We start from the raw sequence: 22,109 nt of genomic DNA, 5'->3' as shown, positions 1-22,109 counted from the left end.
AATAAATTTAAATCACTAGTCAGTAAGACTTGATTTAAATCATATACGTATATTTTTTACAGAAGGACTCATTCTTGCTGGTATGATCTTAATATTTACAACCAGATGTAGGTTTCATTTTTGGAATAATAAATTTTCAGAGTTGTTTTTACAGTTATTTCAAAAATTACTCATTTGATCATACTATTAGAAATACATAGTTAATTATGAAATTATTGTGAGGTTTAATAAGTTAACTGTTTATATTTGGACAACCTTTCTGCTGTACTTTATTGAAAGGGTGTTATTTCCTTAATAACAATTTAAACAATTTATTTAACTAAAACAATAACATTATAGCATGTGTATCCATGTTTGTTAACTGATGCGGTTAAACAAAAACAAAAAACTTCAAACAAATCCTCAAAAGACTGAGTTTTAGCGCACATGAAAAACTTCAAACAAATCCTCATTTCCTGATGAATAGCCTTTGGGCTATAATGCAACTTAAATAGAAAACTATCTTTAGAAAGATTTTTCCTCCAAAGCATTTTATTTTAAAAATCCAATTTAAATTTATAAAAATCATTGATTTTTATCCACCCTGCCCTCCACCCATAGCTCCTCCTTCACCCCCTGTTTTCTCCTCCTTCTACAGCTGCTATAGCTGGATTCCTGCCACAGTCTGAACAATTTATGTATCCAGTACATTTGCCATGCATTATAGGCTTGTCTTTTGCCGCTCTGACCTCACTTGTTAATTCCCCAGCCAATTGCTGTTCTTTGGTGTCCTGAGAATAAATGCTAAGCCCAACACCAGTTAGGGAGAGTTCTTTGAAGAGGGTCCAGTCAGCTCATATTGCAAGATCTGGTCCTCCCCTCTCAGGCTGTGAGATGTGATGAGCCTGAGAGGGACTCAATAATAAAATAAGAAATAGCTAAAGAATAGCGAAAAACATTGGAGGAGGGGACTCAATAATTAAAAACAATTAAACATGAATCGAATTAAAATTCATTCTCTCTCTCCCTCTCCCTCTCAAATTTTTGAAATTTTGAACAGAGGAGTTTGATAGAAAAAACATCTTTGTAAGCCCTGCAGGGCTGGTATTTATTGATCTATGTTTAGAAGTATATAGAAAAATAGTGAGGTGCGGGCACTCTGCCAAAAGAAAAAAGGACCTGCCCTCAGATGCATAAATCCGGCAACGTGGAGCAGGGAAAACTGCTGGTGGAGAAAAGGTTAGCCTCTTTGCTTGCCTCTGCTACTTTTCTGCTCGGAATCCAGGTGCCACTTATTCTAAAAAGCAAAAAGAATTTGTGTATTGTTTTGTGTACTGAGCAAGTAATACACTCTCAACCTCACCTCCCTCACAAAGTTGTTGTGAGAATAAAAATGGTTCAAATTCCTATACACCACCATGAGCTCCTTGAAGGTAGGTATGGCTGCAAATATTACAGATAGGAAGGTTGTAGGGATGGTTGTGTCGTGTCACTTCTTTACTTTATAGTCCATTGTTTCCCAGGAGCCTAGAGTGGGTTACAGCATTTTTCCAGGCACATACTTCTGTTTCCAAGTGATTTACAGTGTAATCAAGCTAAAAAGAACAAAATCTTGGGTACCTAGAAATCTTACAAAATTTATTACGTCATAAGCTTTTGGGAACTAGACAACTTCACCAGATACCTGGAGTGAGGTCCGTGTAGAAACATCCTCATCATTGCCCAGTGAATTAGCATGAGTAGCGGAAAAGCAAACCTTACCTCTATTTGGACCAGAATGCCATGATAGATTGAAAAGCTCTCCTGCTTTCAATTCGTGCCCATTGATTCTTCTGTTCAGAGACTAGTCTGTTGTCCTAGTAATGCAAAAGAGCATTATTGACAGATGATCGTATTTGTTGCATTTGGAGACATGCAAGTGCATGAAACGCTGATGTTGTGGCTGACTTTATTAGTTCTGTAATAGTGTTATTGGGACGCGGGTGGCGCTGTGGGTTGAACCACAGAGCCTAGGACTTGCCTATCAGAAGTTTGGCGTTTCGAATGCCCGTGACGGATGTGAGCTCCCATTTCTCTGCCCCAGCTCCTGCCAACCTAGCAGTTCAAAAGCACGTCAAAGTGCAAGTAGATAAATAGGTACCGTTCCAGCGGGAAGGTAAACAGCGTTTCCGTGTGCTGCTCTGGTTCGCCAGAAGCGGTTTAGTCATGCTGGCCACATGACCCGGAAGCTGTACGCCGGCTTCCTCGGCCAATAAAGCGAGATGAGCGCCACAACCCCAGAGCCGGCCACGACTGGACCGGGTCATGTTGCCAGCATGACTGCCACTTCTGGCGAACCAGAGCAGCACAGAGAAACACTGTTTACCTTCCCGCCAGAGTGGTACCTATTTATCTACTTGCACTTCATGCTTTCGAACTGCTAGGTTGGCAGGAGCTGGTACTGAGCAACGGGAGCTCACCCTGTCATGGGGATTCGAACTGCCGACCTTCTGATTGGCAAGCCCTAGGCTCTGTGGTTTAGACCACAGTGCCACCTGTGTGCCTCAGTTGGGGTGCTCATTCATAAATCTGTACTAAGCGCATCCTGCAGACATGTTGGCAGGAGTGTTCTCTTCCAAGTGGAATTCTGACCGTCCCATGTTGCCAGGCTCTGATTCACTCGGCCTCTTTTTAACCAAGTAATCTAAACTTGGTGTCCTGCATAGCTGTTTGTGATTTTGGACACCAGTACAGTGTACCTCGGGTTAAGTACTTAATTTGTTCCGGAGGTCCGTTCTTAACCTGAAACTGTTCTTAACCTGAAGCACCACTTTAGCTAATGGGGCCTCCAGCTGCCACCGCACCGCCAGAGCACGATTTCTGTTCTCATCCTGAAGCAGAGTTCTTAACCCGAGGTACTATTTCTAGGTTAGCGGAGTCTGTAACCTGAAGCGTATGTAACCTGAGCTACCACTGTACATTGTATATTATATTAGCTTACAGATCAATAAGTTAAACTGCAGCTTTGGAGTTCCAGTGGAACTTCCAGTGGAGCACAACAGAGCTACAGAACTCCAGATGCATCCGGTTGTAAAGAAAAGAAAAGGGAGTAAAAGCTATCTGTTGCATTTGTTTCTGTTTAAATGAACAATTTTGACAAAAGCATTCTGATCTGGTTTTGAATGAATGATACTGTGTGTTATAACATTCAATGGGGGGAAGTAAGTAATGAAGAAACTAGTTTTTAAAAAACAGTTTAAGGCATTCAACGCATTCATTTTTATTTCTTATTTGTGTCTAGCTTCCTATTGAAGATTTTAGCAGTCTTGGTCAGCAATCATTAACCGTAACATTGACAGCACCAGTGCCAGAATCCACAGAGGACATCCTCTTGAAAGGGTTTTCCATGCTGCGTATGGAAAATGAAAGAATCGAAACAGCACAGCAGGTGAAACATAACATAAATATCAAGCCTTCTCTTAATTCCAAATGCAAAATGTAAGGTGTTAAATGTGATGTTATTTAATACATAGGCAAAAATTCTGGCTGGGCTTTAGTCTTTAGATGCTTGTGCATGTCTGCTTTATTCTTCCTTCTCTGAGGCCTGTCTGTGTCCCTCTCCCTATTCAGAGGTGCCTGTACTTGGCAGCTCATGGCCAGGAAGAAAAGCTGGACCATAATGCTTAACTTGGTGAAGAGGGCAGGGACATTGTACAGGTTGTCAGATTCTAAAGAAGAAGTGGGCTGGGTGAGAGTGACTGGCAATGGGAACACTGCGGACCTCCTTTTTTGTCCAACAGTTGCTTTTATTTTATTTTTAAAATAGAGCGTTTCATTAGGTTTTCCCCGCTCTGTGTAATTGCAAAGGAATGAATCATAGAATTGGGAGGGACTTTTTTACCTAAGGAATAGACCTTCTGAATTCTGCTGTCCAGTCAGGAAGCCCCCACACCAGGAATCACCCAGTGACTCCTCTCTCTACCACCAGTGCTATTGTTGCAATACACTGGATTATATTTCCTAATAAGCCCATTTCACCAGCCCAAATGCCATTGATGCCGTTCTCCCAGAGCATCCTAAGTAATCTCTTCCCTTCTTTGCTCTAGTTCTTCTCATGGTTTGATCAACTCCATACGCAGATGGATCAAGATGAAGGGGCTAAATACAGGTATATATGCCTCCCCACCCCACTGGTTGAATTGTGACTATCAAGGCATAGCACCCAACAATGGCAGCTTGCCAAACATCCTGTGAGAATGTCCTGCCGTTCTTGTGTGCTTTTGGTGTGTGCTATGCCTTCGTTTTCATCCTCCTCCCGTTTCACTCGATACAATACAGTACAATACAATACAATACAAATACCTTTATTGGCATTACAATTTAAGACATTTCAAATCAGTGGGATAAATTTAAAAGGGTCAGGAGTGAGGCTGTTGAGGGTCACAAGGCACTCGGTTGTTCTGCTTCACCCTGTCTTATTTCCTAGAGGGATGATTCATTAAGAAGCCTTCTGGGTAAAATGGAAATTACTGCCACTGAGGCAGTAGCGTCCTTGTCCCTATCCGCTAGGAGGAACCTCGTTTCGCTTTCTCGGAGCCGTTGGTCGCAGGTCTAACTTGCTCAGCATCTGTTTGCGGAGTTCTTTGCAAAGGGCAGTCCCAAAGAATATGGTCCGGTCAATCTGGTAATCCCTGATTGCAGGCGCACAGGCGGACTTGATAAGGAATTTGTGAGTATCTACCTGTGGTCACGTGACGCGGGTGGTGCCGTGGGTTAAACCACAGAGCCTAGGACTTGCCGATCAGAAGGTCGGCGGTTCGAATCCCTGTGACGGGATGAGCTCCCGTTTCTCGGCCCCTGCTCCTGCCAACCTAGCAGTTCGAAAGCATGTCAAAGTGCAAGTAGATAAATAGGTACCGCTCCGGCAGGAAGGTAAACGGTGTTTCCGTGCGCTGCTCTGGTTCGCCAGAAGCGGCTTAGTCATGCTGGCCACATGACCCAGAAGCTGTACGCTCCCTTGGCCAATAAAGCGAGATGAGCGCCGCAACCCCAGAGTTGGTCACAACTGGACCTAATGGTCAGGGGTCCCTTTACCTTTACCTGTGGCCACTGCAGAGGGGAAAGCATAAAAGCTCTTCGTTGCGAAGGAAGTAGTAGGTCTTTTAGGTAATTGTCATAAAATCCGTAAGAAGTAGTTATGCCTAGGGCCTCCAGAGAACAGGGTCTCAGAGTGTGAGGAGACAGACGCTGTTTTTCGTGGTCATAACGCCGTTGCTTGATTGTTTGGAGTATGTAGTTTTCATCACATACTTTGAGGCTCTCCAGAGCAATACCCAAACTACGTATTTTGTCCTGAATTTTTCTATATACCATGAAGTATGGTCTTCAAGTATAGAAGTTGAAAAGGAGTTTGGTGTTGCTCTGTAATGTATGTCCAGCCAGGCCTTGATTGTAATAAGCCATGTGTTGGTTTCCATCAGATGTTGACCGGTTTCTGCGCATAAGGTTAGGTAGCTTAGATAGCCACTAGTTAACCAGATCGCTCGGAAGCTTGTCTGCACAGTATAGGTTCAGCTACACAGATTCCCCATGCTACTATTCTGAATCTTTCTATCAGTTCAAAGGATAAATGTGTGCCTATATGTAACGGTTGTGTTCTGATTTCTCCAGGCAGACAAGAGCTTACTTGTCTGGGTTTGAAGAGCAATGCGATGCTATCTTGAATGATGTCAACAGTGCTCTTGACCACCTGGAGTCGTTACAGAAGCAATATCTCTTTGTTTCCACCAAAACAGGGACGCTGCATGAAGCCTGCGAACAGCTACTGAAAGAGCAGGTAAATTCATACTTAGTTAGAAAAACACTTCCGCTTCCTATGCATCTGTAGCTACATTGTTTATTTATTTATTGCAAGCTTTTTGATCCTGCTCTTTAGCCAAAAGGCTAAACACATTTAGCCAAAAGGCATGACACATAAGAGGAAAAATGATGGGGAGGGAGGGGGAAAAAAGCAGACAGTGAACAGTTCTTAGTCTTTACAATTCCTATGATAACCAGCTGTAAAGGAAACAAGGGATGTGTGGCAAGAAGAGTACCTGACAAGCCAGGGTTTTGTTTTACCTTTTCTTCTGAGCAGTGGACCCTTTCTAGAACGGATTACGGTATATCCTGGCAGAGAGTAACTTTTTAAATAGGGCGACATCAGCCTTAAATTGGACCAGAAAAAGGTCGGACTTAAAGTTCCAGGTTTTAAACTCAACTTATTCTTTCTAACCTAAATATATGAATGCCCATTGTAGCAAATGGCTTCAGATGTAAGTGTATTCTAATAGAAATAGTTGATTGACCAAGTTCATCTTATACCTTTATATGCAGGTAAAATGTAACAAAATGTATGTAATTGCTTTAGTATAATCAGCCCACAGGTTGTCCTCTCCTGACATACAGTGTATCTCCATATTTTTACCTGCCTCTAAAAATAATTTATATTTCTCCTTGAAAAAGTCAGAGCTTGTGGACCTGGCAGAAAATATCCAGCAGAAACTGTCATATTTTAATGAACTGGAAAATATTAATACGGTAAGTAATTGTTTTGAAACACACACAAAAAGACCAAAAAACCTTTTCCACTTAAGAGTCATGTCTTTCTAGATACTCTTTAAAGAGTTGCGTGCTCTGATTAGTAATTATCATTCTTATGTTAAAATCTAGTAAAACTCTGGAGTAAGTGTACATGGAATTAAACCGAACTTTATTCTGAGTGAGCATGCATAAGATTGTTCTGTTAAAGTGGTTTTAAGCCTCTGTCTATGTTTGGTCTTCAAAAACAAGGAAGGAGGAAATTTCCAAGGGGTGCTGAAGAAATGTTGTTTCTTAGGTCCAACTGTTGTCAAGTGCAGATTCTTTGGCCAGGGCGTTAAAAAATAACTGAATAATTTCAATAAGAACATTAATAATGATAACCTATAGAATGGGACTGAAGGTTGCTTAATCATAATACAAATACAAATAATTATATTATTCCAGGAAATGCAGCAACCAAAGTTAATAGCAGTGAGTTGAGTGTGAACTGGGGTCAGGGAAACCAAGGTTCAAATCCCCAGTCAGATTAAAGCTCAGTGGCTGACCCTAAACCAGTCACTGTCTCTTGTTATGAGGGTGAAATCAAATATAAAATATGCATACAGTTACATGCAATGAATGATCAGTATGTGACGGGGCTATAAATTTATTGCAGTACATGTGAAAAGGATTTAGGAGTCTTGGTTGACCACAAACTTGACATGAGCCAACAGTGTGATGCGGCAGCTAAAAAAGCCAATGCAATTCTGGGCTGCATCAATAGGAGTATAGCATCTAGATCAAGGGAAGTAATAGTGCCACTGTATTCTTCTCTGGTCAGACCTCACCTGGAGTACTGTGTCCAGTTCTGGGCACCACAATTCAAGAAGGACACTGACAAACTGCAACGTGTCCAGAGGAGGGCAACCAAAATGGTCAAAGGCCTGGAAACGATGCCTTATGAGGAACGGCTAAGGGAGCTGGGCATGTTTAGCCTGGAGAAGAGGAGGTTAAGGGGTGATATGATAGCCATGTTCAAATATATAAAAGGATGTCACATAGAGGAGGGAGAAAGGTTGTTTTCTGCTGCTCCAGAGAAGCGGACACGGAGCAATGGATCCAAACTACAAGGAAGAAGATTCCACCTAAACATTAGGAAGAACTTCCTGACAGTAAGAGCTGTTCGACAGTGGAATTTGCTGCCAAGGAGTGTGGTGGAGTCTCCTACTTTGGAGGTCTTTAAGCAGAGGCTTGACAACCATATGTCAGGAGTGCTCTGATGGTGTTTCCTGCTTGGCAGGGGGTTGGACTCGATGGCCCTTGTGGTCTCTTCCAACTCTATGATTCTATGATTCTATGAATTTATTAAATGGACCACCATTATTCATGTTTCTTGATTCTGTGACCGTGCCGAAAGACAATTATATTGAAAGTTCGGAAAATTCCGCATAGGAAAATGCTTACTTAAAACATTTTAAACCAATTTACAGTAAGTAAGCAGATATTGATGAGTATAAATAGTAAGGAACTAGGTAAGGTTCCCAACTCTGGGCACCGTTTGCCATGTTCATTGAACGTTTGGTTGCTGCAGCTTGAGAGTGTTAAAATAGAGCATCCTGGGTGATATTTGAGCAGAATAATTTTACAACGCATTTATGTTCCATGGGCTGATGAGAAGAAACATATTCTGAGGATGTTTTAAGAGGAAAATATTATGGGTTGCATCTTGGAACAACTTTACACCAACCCCATACCTTAGCTTGAATGTGCAAGTGTGCAGTCATTTTGCTCCTCATTTGCTCATCCTACTTCTGGCTAACCAGTGGAGAGTAGGCAGACAGCAATGGAGTGTTCTTTTCACTTGGGGGGAAAAACATCACCCCAACCTGAGCTCATGATTTGTCTCACTGCAGACGAACCACAAGCTGTAACCGAGGAAGAGACAAACAATAAGCTCTGGTTCGGACAATAATTCAAAGCCAAACCATGGCTTAGCTCATCAGCAGTTGGACTGGACTCTCATGGTTTGGTTTAAAGTGCGACACAAGCCTTAGTCATATTTATGGTAGACCCACTGAAATCAATAGGACTTAAATTAGTCATGACCAGGCATAGGCAAACTCGGCCCTCCAGATGTTTTGGGACTACAACTCCCATGATCCGTAGCTAACAGGACCAGTGGTCAGGGATGATGGGAATTGTAATCCCAAAACATCTGGAGGGCCGAGTTTGCCTATGCCTGGTCATGACTAACCTAAGTCTCATTGATTTCTGATTTCTAAGTCTGAATCTAACCCTATATATCAGGGGTGGAGAACGTGCAGCCACCCAGATGTTCATTACTTGAGGCATGGGACATGACTGGATGAAATACTTGTCCTGAATGTTAGTTTCCTTGATTGTTATTTTAATTATTGGAAGACTTGTAATGAATAGTACTGAATGCAGATTTCTTTTGTTGTTTTTCTTACTGATACTTATATCACATGTTGTTTTTCTCTCTTCAAGAAACTGAATTCCCCTACATTGTCAGTAAACAGTGATGGTTTCATCCCTATGCTGGCTAAACTTGATGATTGTATTGCATATATTTCATCGCATGTAAGTTGGGCTCAGTTTTTTTGTCCCTATTTACATTATTTCGTGGTGCACAATTCTGTTTCCAATGGGTTTTAAAATTGAGGAAATCCAATGACAGAACTGGAAAAGGGACCTCATGCTTTCCGTGACAATTCTTATGGATTAAATCCCTTACACTTCATTATGTAGATGGAAGTGACTTTGCCCCAGCAGGTATTCCTGGGGGAAGGTAGCAATTTTAGCTAATTCCTCTTCCTCTGTAGATCCCAATGCCGTTTCCCATGCTGTTACAGAGGTTCCCCCAAAATTCAGAGCAGCTTTTCATGAGGAGGAGGAATTAACAAACATTTCTTCTCTTCTTTCTCTTCCTCTACATCCCCCTAGCACGATCACACAACTTCTGAATACAATTCCCTTGGTATAAAATGTGGGCTTATTAACTTCTTCGCACAAACCTCTGCCAGCCTTGATGGTTAGTTTCCTAAAAGGACCTGGGTTTGTTCCTCATTCCGTTGCATATTTCAAGGCAGTGTGCTTTCAGTCCATCTCTTTTCTTTTGAGACACCAAGTCTGCTGATACAAGAGTGTTTGCTTTTTCCTGGGATAAATCGTGTTATTCCTGATTCTTAAAACATGTGCATTTAGCGCAAGACAGAAATAACCTTGTTCAGTTCAAAGATGAAGATGTATTGTGTCCATTCCCATTTTCTTAGCTTGTTTTTTTCTTATTTTCCAGCCAAACTTTAGGGATTATCCTGTGTATTTTGCAAAGTCCAAACAATGTCTTTCAAGAGCTATGCACCTCATGAAAACATACACTGTGAATACACTACAAAACCTCACAAACCAGTTAATTAAAAGGGTAAGTTGGAAGAGCCAGTAGTGAGTAGGTGTTTCTTTTGAGCTAAAATATCTTGGGAATATCTCCCAAATAATTTACCTTTCTTATTGTGATTCTTCACTGCACTTTTACATTCTGAAACAGCATGTTGGGTGTTTGGCAAATTTAATAGTTGTCTTATCCAACACACACTTTTATGATGTACGGACTTCTGTTGTGTGTAAATAACTTGAACAATGTGTTTGTTCCTCAACAATCCATTGAACATGAAAGTCTCCTTCCTTCAGCAGAGGTTGGATGGCCGTCTGTCATGGATGCTTTAGCTGAGATTCCTACATTGCAGGGGGTTGGACTAGATGACCCTCGGAATCCCTTCCAACTCTTTAAAGATTCTATGATTCCATGAATCCAATGAAGATGCAATCTTGCAGCCTGCAAGAGTTTGGGGTGACTCATTAGAATGTCAACGGACCTATTTTGGGGAGCGAGGTGGCAGGACTGTAGAAGATACGCAAAAGGGAGAATTTGTATGTATTTTCTTTGACCAGGAGAGAATTGTACAATAGAGAAGGCACCTCAGCCTCCGGTCAGCCTAGGGGGAATATGCTAATACTTTAACTGGCCTTCCACATTGAGGTCATTCACTGCACAGCTGCCTGGAATGGATGTGAATTTCCCAAACGAGAAGGATGCGAATTTCACAAATTAAACCTGGCTGGGGAGGCTGCCTAGAGGGCTGTTTTTCTGAAGAGGTCTGCATGCCACTTATATTTTCCTTGGGTGCACAGTTTACAACTTCTGTGTCCTCCTTTCCCAGTGGCATCTAGTTATATGCATGGCAGTACAGTGTATGGAAGGACGCGGGTGGCGCTGTGGGTTAAACCACTGAGCCTAGGGCTTGCTGATCAGAAGGTCGGCGGTTCGAATCCCCGTGACGGGGTGAGCTTCCGTTGCTCGGTCCCTGCTCCTGCCAACCTAGCAGTTCAAAAGCACGAAGTGCAAGTAGATAAATAGGTACTGCTCCGGCGGGAAGGTAAATGGCATTTCCGTGCACTGCTCTGGTTTGCCAGAAGCGGCTTAGTCATGCTGGCCATATGACCCGGAAGCTGTACACTGGCTCCCTCGGCCAATAAAGCGAGATGAGCGCCACAACCCCAGAGTCGGTCACGACTGGACCTAATGGTCAGGGGTCCCTTTACCTTTACAGTGTATGGAGTTTTTGCAGTCACTGTGTAACAGTTTATTGTTTAGTAAGCTCATATTGCGAATGACATTTCTTTCTCTCTTTTTTCTTTCAGGACCCTTCAGTTGTACCAAATTCAGACAATGCCTTCACGCTATTTTATGTGAAGTTCAGAGCTGCTGCACCCAAAGTCAGAGTAAGTTCCCAAAGTATGGTAGATGGAAGGGGTACTCAAAGATAGGCCCATAAGTGAAGGGTTTGTGGAATTTTCTTTGTTATACAGTACACTATTGAATCATGCGCAAACACGTATAATGCAGGGTTTCCCAAACTTGGGTCTTCAGCTGTTTTTGGATTACAACTCCCATCATCCCTAGCTAGCAAGACCAGTGCTCAAAGATGATGGGAATTGTAGTCCCAAAACAGCTGGAGACCCAAGTTTGGGAAACACAGTGTAACAGTGTAATAGCTTACACATATGTTCACTACAACATTGCTTGTATTCTTCAAATCCCTGATCCAGTTCTTGAGGATACTATTGTGTGTGCCTATGGTTTGGAAGAAGCCTATAGAAGTATGAATTACAGTGGTACCTCGGGTTACATATGCTTCAGGTTACATACGCTTCAGGTTACACACTCCGCTAACCCAGAAATAGTGCTTCAGGTTAAGAACTTTGCTTCAGGATAAGAACAGAAATTGTGCTCTGGCGGCGCGGCAGCAGCAGGAGACCCCATTAGCTAAAGTGGTGCTTCAGGTTAAGAACAGTTTCAGGTTAAGAACAGACCTCCAGAACGAATTAAGTACTTAACCTGAGCTACCACTGTACTCTCATATTCACTGTGTGCTGCAAGTTCTTTAGAAAAGGGAAAACGGCCAACAGACTGACTACAGTGGTACCTTGAGTTACAAACACCTCAGGTTACAAACGCTTCAGGTTACAAACTCCACAAACCTGGAAGAGTTACCTCGAGTTGAGAACTTTGCCCCAGGATGAGAATGGAAATCTGTGCTGGTGGTGCAGTGGCAGCAATAGCGAAAGCTATTCATTAGCGAAAGCACGCCTCTAGTTAAGAACAGTTTCAGGTTAAGAACGGACCTGCGGAACGAATTAAGTTTGTAACTAGAGGTACCACTGTACTTGAATGTTTCTAATATCCCTGCGTAGGGAAGCATCAGAATGCTCTCAAATTTTTTCTTCTTGTTTCCTTAGACACTTATTGAGCAGATAGAGCAGCGGTCTGAGAAGATGCCAGAGTGAGTATGCAGAAACTAAGTCAATGGCAAGGATTGTGTTTTTTTGCTTGAAAATATTGAGTCTGATGCAGAAATATTAAGTCGATTAAGTCTTCCTCTGATATGTCGGGGGCCAGCATAAGGTGTGTTGTAACAGTAGAGAGCCAGTGTGGTGTAGTGGTTAAGAGCAGTAGTCTCGTAATCTGGGGAACCGGGTTCGTGTCTCCGCTCCTCCACATGCAGCTGCTGGGTGACCTTGGGCCAGTCAAACTTCTTTGAAGTCTCTCAGCCCCACTCACCTCACAGAGGGTTTGTTGTGGGGGAGGAAGGGAAAGGAGAATGTTAGCCGCTTTGAGACTCCTTAAAGGGAGTGAAAGGCGGGATATCAAATCCAAACTCCTCCTCTTCTTCTTCTTCTTCTTCTTCTTCTTCTTCTAGAATCACCATTTCCTTTTTTACTTAGAGTAGGTTTTTCTTTTTGGGGGACAGAAAGAGAGAAGGTGGCCAAAGACAAAGGTAGATCAATCTTCTGTATATTTAATAATTGAAGAGGAAATTTCAGTATGCGTCAGTTTCCTCACGCCTGCACGACAAGCTTCATCTACCGAAATGTATTTTTTTAAAATGCAAGTATAAAAGGAATAAGGGACGCGGGTGGCGCTGTGGGTTAAACCACAGAGCCTAGGGCTTGCCAATTAGAAGGTTGGTGGTTCGAATCCCCGCTACAGGGTGAGCTCCCGTTGCTTGGTCCCTGCTCCTGCCAACCTAGCAGTTCGAAAGCACGTCAAAGTGCAAGTAGATAAATAGGGAAGGTAAACGGTGTTTCCGTGAGCTGCTCTGGTTCGCCAGAAGCGGCTTAGTCATGCTGGCCACATGACCCGGAAGCTGTACGCCGGCTCCCTCGGCCAATAAAGCGAGATGAGCGCCGCAACCCCAGAGTCGGTCACGACTGGACCTAATGGTCAGGGGTCCCTTTACCTTTTTATAAAAGGAACAAGACCCCTGCAGTCCCTTGTGGCACATTGCTCTAGAGCAGGGTTTCCCAAACTTGGGTCTCCTGCTGTTGTTGGACTACAATTCCCATCATCCCCAGTGGTCAGGGATGGTGGGAGTCCAAAAACAGCAGGAGACCCAAGTTTGGGAAACCCTGCTCTAGAGAGATGTGGGAAGTTCGTCTTGTAGTGTTAAAGAAAACCACACTCGCAGTCTAAATGGATACCTCCCAGACACAAATTTGTCATATCAGTGATAAGAATGCATAAATTTTTACTACCTAAAGCAGCAATAGGTAATTAGCTCTAAGATTAAACCTTCCTGTGTAGGCGGATGCTTCCTAACTCTGCTCTTTGTCTAGGTACCGGCAACTGCTAAACGAAATCCATCAGTGCTACCTTGATCAGAGGGAGCTCTTATTAGGGCCTAGTATTACTAGCACTGTGACAGAATTAACTAACCGAAACAGCAGAGATCATTGTGCTCTGGTAAGAGGCTTTGTGTGAACTTGCATTTTCTTGAACCTTGGATTCCTTTTGAATTCATTAGAAAATAAGCGATGTTTGCTAAATATTTAATAATGCATTTGCACCCCAGCCAGCTTTCAGTGCAAACGACTGGCTTCTCACCTTCCTCCTGGAGATCAGTCTGCTTTGCAGCCGTTTCTGCATATCAAAATAACCTGTTATAAAGAAAATAAAATTGTCCCTCTCTCCCAGTGTTCCTAAGCTAATGAAATCAAAATTGCCCAAAGGTGCTGCAAGAGATTGTATGATTGCTTTTAAAAAAAAAATACTTCCCCCCCAAAAAATTAAAACAAAACATATTATCTAGAAACATATCATCCTTATTTTCCCCCTTTTTTCCTCCCTTCCCCCACAGAACCCACCCACCCCCACCCCCGACTTCCCTCAGTTCCAGTCTTTGATTTCTCTAAAAATGCTGTTTTCTGCATGTTACACAGTTATATAGATCCTCAAACTATTTAAGTAATAATTATCAATAAAAAGTTTGTGAATGTTTATTCAAGAACCAGCCAAGGAGTCCAGTTCACTTTGTTGCGTCTTCAAATACTTTGTAAAGGGTTCCCATTCATCTTTAAAGTCACAGTTATCCTTGTCCCGTAGCTTGTATGTCAGTTTTGCCAGTTCTGCATAGTCCATCAATTTTTCTTGCCATAATTCTTTAGTTGGGGTTTCTTCAGTCTTCCATCCTTGTGCTACTAAAACTCTCGCGGCCGTATGATTGCTTTTTAAATTAAAGGCTGTTCTTGGCACTGCCGGAAGCAGGATGGACTTACACACGTCCCGCTGATGCACAGTCTAAACGGGGAGTTGCCGGAAGTGTGTTTTGGACCATCACAGATATAAATAGCATTTACTAAACTTAAATACTTGCATCATTTGCATCTTTCTTTCTAAATACACACGGGCTGCCCTTTTGCTTACTCTCATTTCAGGTACGAAGTGGCTGTGCTTTTATGGTCCACGTGTGCCAGGATGAACACCAGCTGTTTGACGAGTTCTTCACAAAACCAACACCCAAACTGGAGTGGGTATCACACGTGACATCGCTTTTTGTTGCACGACACTGTTCACATAAGGATGTCTCGAACTCTTGTTCGTGCATTTGCTTCAGCATGCAAGCATAATCTTGGGGCGGGGGTGGGGGGGCAACTGCAGGTCCTGCTCCCATGTCCCCCAACATGTGGGCTTCTATAAATGCTCACAACAGTCTTCAGAGGGTTCTAAGGGTCTGAGGAATGTTCTAAGCCAGGGTTTCCCAAACTTGGGTCTCCGTCTGCTTTTGGACTACATTTCCCACCATCCCTGACTACTCATCCTGCTAGCTAGGGATGGTGGGAGTTGTAGTCCAAAAAAGCAGCTGGAGACCCATGTTTGGGAAACCCTGTCTTAAGCACGTTCTGTTGGATATACCTCAAAAACCTCCCTGCAGTTAGGAACACTGAAGACACAATGTGCAGCAGTTGTTCTAACTCATAAAGCAGGCATAGGCAAATTCCGGCCCCCAGATGATTTGAGACTACAATTCCCATCATCCCTGGACACTGGTCCTGTTAGCTAGGGATGATGGGAATTGTAGTTCGAAAACATCTGGAGGGCCGGAGTTTGCCTATGCCTGTCATAAAGGGTTGAATCTGGACTTCGTCGTACTTACAGTAGTCAGTAGATCCACTGAAATCAATGGGACTTAACTTAGTTGCAATTCAAGTCCTATTGATTTCTGTGCCTAAGTGTGGATCTGGTCCAAAGTATGGGGATTTGACTAGCCATCAGGATTGTTTTTGCTGAATGTACTTTTGTGTGGGTTTCTGTTCTTTGGCTCCTAATATAGCTCAGCTGGCTGCGTGTCTTCTATTGTAAAAAAAAGAGTGTTCCTGCTCTGTTGCTTTTTGAAATATTTGGATCGGTGTCGAAAACTCTTCAGTCTCATAGCATGGAATGCCTTTTCCAAGTTTCCTGCCTTGTATAATGTTGCTTACATCATCTGAAAACAAAACATTAATTGCAGACTTGATCAGTCAGTCATATAAATTTTAATCTATTAGTCAAGTAGGCTGATGCCAAAGTTTTTAACAATACTTAAGCTAATTTAATGAATCAATAAATGAAAATGTTTTAGCTGCTTATATGGCTTTTTAAACAATTGTTAGTGCTGGTTGGCAGCATTTGATGTGAAGCAAAAGATCAAGTTCTCCTGATATTAGTGACAGTCATGGCATGGCCCAGATTGTAAGTGATGTTGGTTTAGCATGTCGTTTTCTACTGTCATAAGAGATGCATGTGTCAGTTTACACAATCTTTTATAGTCCATACTGGATTTGTTTTTCTGTCTTACAGTGAACTTTTGGAGAAGTTATGCCTGTCATTATATGATGTCTTGCGCCCACTGATCATCCATGTAATTCACCTAGAAACTTTGTCTGAGCTCTGTGGGATTCTCAAAAATGAAATGCTTGAAGATCACGTGCAAAACAACGGTAACTGGAAAATTAAGATTTCGAAACCAAATGCTTGATCAAAAGTTGGAACGTATCTTTTTAACAGACTGGAATGGCATGTGCTTTAGAATATATAGGATTTACCACCGGTGCCTTTTCAAGTTAACACACATCTCTTAAATGGAAATGTCCTACGTTGTAATCCGATTTTACAGTGGCCAAGTTCCATTAAATTATGCAGTTGGAAGTAAACAGTCCAGTGCCCAAAATCAAGTAAAGTGAGCTCTTGGAAACCAGCACGTTCATGCACAGTCGAAATGTGAGCTGATATTAGCAGCGGAATAGAAGGAGAAGTTAGGCAACTACTTTTGCTTGGAAGGGGTGGAGGCTTACAGGGGATCTGCTCCAAAGGAAATTTCCACATGGCAAAACGAATATGGAGGGCAGGGACTTTCAGTAACCTAAGCTGATGTGATTCATTTCTCCCTCGTTTATTATGTGCATTGAGTTCCAGTTTGTTTGCCTACCATCTGCAAGTGTTCAGATGTGCTGAAGTTTACAAGGTGCACAGTATTTCTAGCAAAACTGCCTTCTGATGTCAAGTAGATAATGTACCTATATTTCAGGTGAATGCATTTTATCACCCAGACACCCTTTTCCTAGAACTATTTGATTATAATGTTCTTTATGACTAGGTACAGTGGTACCTCTGGTTACGAACTTAATTCGTTCCGGAGGTCCATTCTTAACCTGAAACCGTTCTTAACCTGAGGTACTACTTTAGCTAATGGGGTCTCCCGCTGCCAAACATTTTTGTCCAGTGAATCCTGATTTTGGAAATCAGGATTCCACAGCCTAATTTCTGGTGTCCAAGAAAGACAGCCAGTTTTTATTTTGTGTCTTTTGTTTCTCGCTTAAAGTGTATTTCAGCAGTTGCGTAGATGGGGTTGGAGTTGCAGCAGCCAAAATCAAACTGTCTTTACATTAAAGTGTGAATTGTAAAGCTGAAAATCCATAATGATTTTAATCTGGATAGAAATTATTATACAGTATTGTAACACCTGTGCATTCACAACTATAATTATGCAGCATCGGGGGGGGGGAGTTATTATTAATTGTTCTTTTACTATGTTATGCATTTTTGTGTTTTTATATTGTAAACCGCCCTGTGATCCTCGGATGAAGGGTGGTATAGAAATTTTAAAAACAACAACACTAATTGTGTTTTTCATTCATTCATTCATAATATTTTTTTTGGCAAAGTAATAATCATAAATAAATAAGAATAAAAACGTGCACCCCACCACCGAGACCATTCCGTTGTAATGCCCAACCTCCCAAAATTTCAACACCTCTTTCGATGATTTGACCAACTCTAATTGTTAAGCCTTTACCCATAATCAGTGAAGTTCAATGAGGAGAAATTCATGCCTTTAATTTTGTGCCTTTTTCTAACAGTGGACCAGCTGGCTGCATTTGCTGCTGGAGTTAGGCAGATGTTGGAGGATGTTCAAGAGCGTCTGGTCTACAGAACGCTTATCTACATTCAGACTGACATCATAGGCTACAAACCGGCCCCGGGTGATCTTGCCTATCCTGCTAAGCTGGAAATGATGGCGGTAAGGGTCCATGCGTTTGCCTGATTCTGAACAGGCAAAACCCCTTGCATTCAACTAAGCTAGGAGTTCCCAAACTGTGCCCCAGCTGTGGCGAGTTCGTCCATCAATGGCTGCTATCTACAATGGCTATGTGCTTTTGCCCGTCTTTGGGGCAGCCCATAGCTATCTGGTTGACCACTGTAAGAATAGGATCCTCGACTAGGTGGGCCTTTGACCTGCCTGATACAGCAGAGCTCCTTGATGTCTTTATGTTCATACCACCTGGTGGAATCCAAAGACATGCCATTAGGGCGGCTCCTACATTCTGGACAACCAGGTGAAGAGACTGTGTCTAGGAGATGCACAAGGCCTTCCTGGTTTTTCACCAAGCATTAGGAATGAAATGTAAAGGTGTCCATTGAAGCAGCCTTCAGTAGAAGAAGTTATCCCATTATAGTTATCCTAAATCCAGACAATCCAGGTTCCCTCGCTGTGCAATTGGAGGAGTGCTCTGTAAAGTCCCAGTGTCTGGACAACTAGATAAAGGTAAAGGGACTCCTGACCATTAGGTCCAGTCGTGGCCGACTCTGGGGTTGCGGTGCTCATCTCGCTTTATTGGCCGAGGGAGCCAACGTACAGCTTCCGGGTCATGTGGCCAGCATGACTCATCCGCTTCTGGCGAACCAGAGCAGCGCACGGAAATGCCGTTTACCTTCCCGCCGGAGTGGTACCTATTTATCTACTTGCACTTTGATGTGCTTTTGAACTGCTAGTTTTGCAGGAGCAGGGACCGAGCAACGGGAGCTCACCCCATCGCGGGGATTCAAACTGCTGACCTTCTGATCGGCAAGTCCTAGGCTCTGTGGTTTAACCCACAGCGCCACCCGCGTCCCTTGGACGACTAGATGGTGACAGATAAATACAACTGACCCTGGAACTCTCCTTTTACTCATTTGCCAATATCCACCCAGCTTAGGCTTGGCGATTATTCTTCTTTTCCATCAACATCAGGAAGAACTTTCTGACAGTAAGAGCTGTTTGACAGTGGAACGGTGGGCTCTCCTCCTTTGGAGGTTTTTAAGCAGAGGTTGGATGGCCATCTGTCATGGATGCTTTAGCTGAGATTCCTACATTGCAGGGGGTTAAACTAGATGACGCTCAGGGTCCCTTCCAACTCTTATGATTCATTTGGGGCAGACTTTCTAAACCTGGTGCCCTTTGGAGATTGTTGAATTTTGCTAATGGTACAGAAAGTTGGGACTGTGTTTCAGCAACTTTTGAGAGTCATCAGGTTGAAGGGTGGTATATAAGTCAAATAAATAAATATTGATAGTTTGGGCTAGGCAGGTGTTGCTCTTGGTGACTGGCTTTGGAGAGGAAGGGAGGGAGGCTACCTCCCAAACAGGTATTTCTTCTAAATAGCCTGCCTAAATCGGATGGAGAGCACTCATTGACTGGACCACTATGTGGCACACTGGTGGAATAATTAACCTGTAAACAGATTATCGTTTCTGACACACATCTTAATAAAAAACATGAAAGGTGGGAGAAAATATTTCAAGGTGAACTTTCTCATTTGCCAGAGGCTTGTTAATTTGGCAAGCAAACCCAACTGCAATAATGTGGCTTCTTAGACACCCAGACCCTTGCGGAAGTTATGGGAAATGCAGGACTGATTTTCCAGTCGAAACAGAAACTATGTCATACTTGACTCCACTTTCCAAGAGGTCCCCCCCCCAATAACTGCCGTGATGTGTCAGTTGTAGCATTCCCCCCCCCCCACTTTCCTCCTGAGGAGTTGGACTATGCATTGTTCTCTTGCAGATCAGCGGGAAATTCTATGATGGAAATATAATAATATAAATTTGTTTGTTTTGCTTTTCCTGGTAGCAAATTGCCCAAAGTCTAAAAGACGAAGAGAGAAAGTTGCCTGCAGATCCTTCTTTTTCAGATATGAAGCTGGAAGATTCAGAGAACTGCAGTGTGGTAAAAAATGGTGTGTGGTTATCTGAAGTAATTTCTACTTGTAAAAACATGCTAATAATGACAACTGTATTTGCTTATGGCTTTTCATATTTGGAGAGCTCTCTAAAGAGAAGCAAACATAAAATGAAGTATTTTATATTTTAAAAAGGACCAGCTTTTGGGTATTTTAAATATCATTCTTGAACCTGTAGTTGTAATTACTTGTGGCTGTTATATTCTGAAAGGTTTTTTTGGTCATGATTCCTATTACAAAGGGGTTGCAAAGAGGCATGACAAGATAGATTTCTTGGTTTCGGCCTAGCTGTGGAATCATGAAGACGTTATCCAGTAGTCCTGGGGCAGTCTTTACTTCCTGGGGGTATCTTTTTTTACACAACACAACAAAACAAAAGATGCACATTAAGTCCCTTGACTCACTTACACTCCCTTTCCCCTCAAAGCTTGGAACCCACAAAGTGATTATCCATTCAGTGCAGATTAGTGCGATGGATCAAGTATGAATAAAAAAATTGAACTGGTTCAGTCAGTACTGAATTAATAAATAAATACATAAATAAATCTCGGCAGAAACACTCCTTACATTGCTGGTACCCAAGCAAGGGGGAGATCCCCAAAATTGCTGTATTAGGGTCTGAGGAGACTGACTTGCCTGCTTTCCGTGTTGGGACAGTCTCCCTATCCATGTTAAGATAGCAAGGGAAGCAGGTAAAGGTAAAGGGACCCCTGACCATTAGGTCCAGCCGTGACCGACTCTGGGGTTGCGGCGCTCATCTCGCTTTATTGGCCGAGGGAGCCGGCGTACAGCTTCCAGGTCATGTGGCCAGAAGGACTAAGCCGCTTCTGGCGAACCAGAGCACCACACAGAAACGCCGTTTACCTTCCCGCCGGAGAGGTACCTATTTATCTACTTGCACTTTGACATGCTTTCGAACTGCTAAGTTGGCAGGAACAGGGACCGAGCAATGGGAGCTCACCCTGTCGCTGGGATTCGAACCACCAGCCTTCTAATTGGCAAGTCCTAGGCTCTGTGGTTTAACCCACAGCACCACCCACGTTCCTAAGGGAAGCAGGAGTCAGTGGCAAATAGTATTCCTGGATGTCTGAACTATCAGCATCCAATTTAGACATTCTCAGTCCGGTGGAATCTCCTAATGGTTCTTTTCTCTCTCTTTAGTGCTTTTGTACTATTGAATGTTTTTCCTTGTGTTTTCATATCTTGCTTTTCACTTGCCTAAGACGGCCTACCACGTTCCAGGCTTGCTCTTGGACCTGAGAGGAAATGTCTCCCCTTGGTGGTTTTGCTGGAAGCCTTTCTTGTCAACCCAAGGGAGACACTTCCCAATAGTATACTTTCTGATACTGTACAGTGGTACCTCGGGTTAAGTACTTAATTCGTTCTGGAGGTCCGTTCTTAACCTGAAACTGTTCTTAACTGAAGCACCACTTTAGCTAATGGGGCCTCCTGCTGCCGCTGCGCCTCCAGAGCACAATTTCTGTTCTTATCCTAAAGCAAAGTTCTTAACCTGAAGCACTATTTCTGGGTTAGCGGAGTGTGTAACCTGAAGCGTATGTAACATGAAGCGTATGTAATCCAAGGTACCGCTATATTATGTTCTCTGATGCTGTATTGGATATCAAGGCTGCCAACCGCAGCTGTCAGGTGCAAACTGTTACAATACAAAGTGCAAATGTGTCAACCTAAAGGCACCCCTTTTTTGATAATAAGGGGGGTATGTTTGTAATTGATTACCATAAAGTTTATCATTGCATATTAAGTTCTGTAGTAGCAAGCCTTGCATGTGATCTTTGTGTTCCAGATCCATTGGAATCCTGCCATCCTAGACTTCATGCTACAATTTCACCCGCAGATCTGCATGGGATGTGGTACCCTACTGTGAGAAGAACGCTTGTGTGCCTCTCCAAGCTTTACAGATGTATTGATGTAGGTATAGAATTATGTCTAGTCTGGAAAATAAGGCCGTCTGTGGCTGCTAACCAAGACGGCTTTGTTTTACCTTCACAGCTGGAGACCTTGTATCAAATCCTGATTAAGCAAGACCCATAGAAAACTCCAAAGAAACTCTATACAAAAGAAACTCTATAACCTTAGCAGTCAATACCAGTAAAGATCATAACGCGCAATTGAAATTTGTGCTCCAGAAGTGAGGGGTTGGGGTGGAGGAGATGCACAATGTTGCTCATGTTGGTTTT

General features: G+C 42.8%; 1 protein-coding gene across 1 annotated transcript in view; it reads left to right on the top strand.

Moving 5' to 3' along the window:
* Positions 1-22,109, top strand: part of COG3 (component of oligomeric golgi complex 3) — a 47,349-nt gene that overhangs the window by 2,747 nt on the left and 22,493 nt on the right. The window contains exons 2-15 of the mRNA XM_081191624.1: positions 3,260-3,406; positions 4,065-4,126; positions 5,629-5,794; positions 6,463-6,537; positions 9,028-9,120; positions 9,836-9,961; positions 11,239-11,319; positions 12,337-12,380; positions 13,714-13,840; positions 14,812-14,903; positions 16,214-16,353; positions 17,773-17,933; positions 19,803-19,908; positions 21,716-21,840. Coding sequence (XP_081047750.1) covers positions 3,260-3,406; positions 4,065-4,126; positions 5,629-5,794; positions 6,463-6,537; positions 9,028-9,120; positions 9,836-9,961; positions 11,239-11,319; positions 12,337-12,380; positions 13,714-13,840; positions 14,812-14,903; positions 16,214-16,353; positions 17,773-17,933; positions 19,803-19,908; positions 21,716-21,840 — 1,545 coding nt within the window. The remainder of the gene's footprint in view (positions 1-3,259; positions 3,407-4,064; positions 4,127-5,628; positions 5,795-6,462; positions 6,538-9,027; positions 9,121-9,835; positions 9,962-11,238; positions 11,320-12,336; positions 12,381-13,713; positions 13,841-14,811; positions 14,904-16,213; positions 16,354-17,772; positions 17,934-19,802; positions 19,909-21,715; positions 21,841-22,109) is intronic.

The sequence above is a fragment of the Podarcis bocagei genome (genome assembly GCF_964188305.1).
Source record: "Podarcis bocagei genome assembly, chromosome: 4".
Lineage (NCBI taxonomy): Eukaryota > Metazoa > Chordata > Lepidosauria > Squamata > Lacertidae > Podarcis > Podarcis bocagei.
Note: the sequence above shows the minus strand (reverse complement) of the source record. Positions and strands in the feature narration are given on the sequence as shown.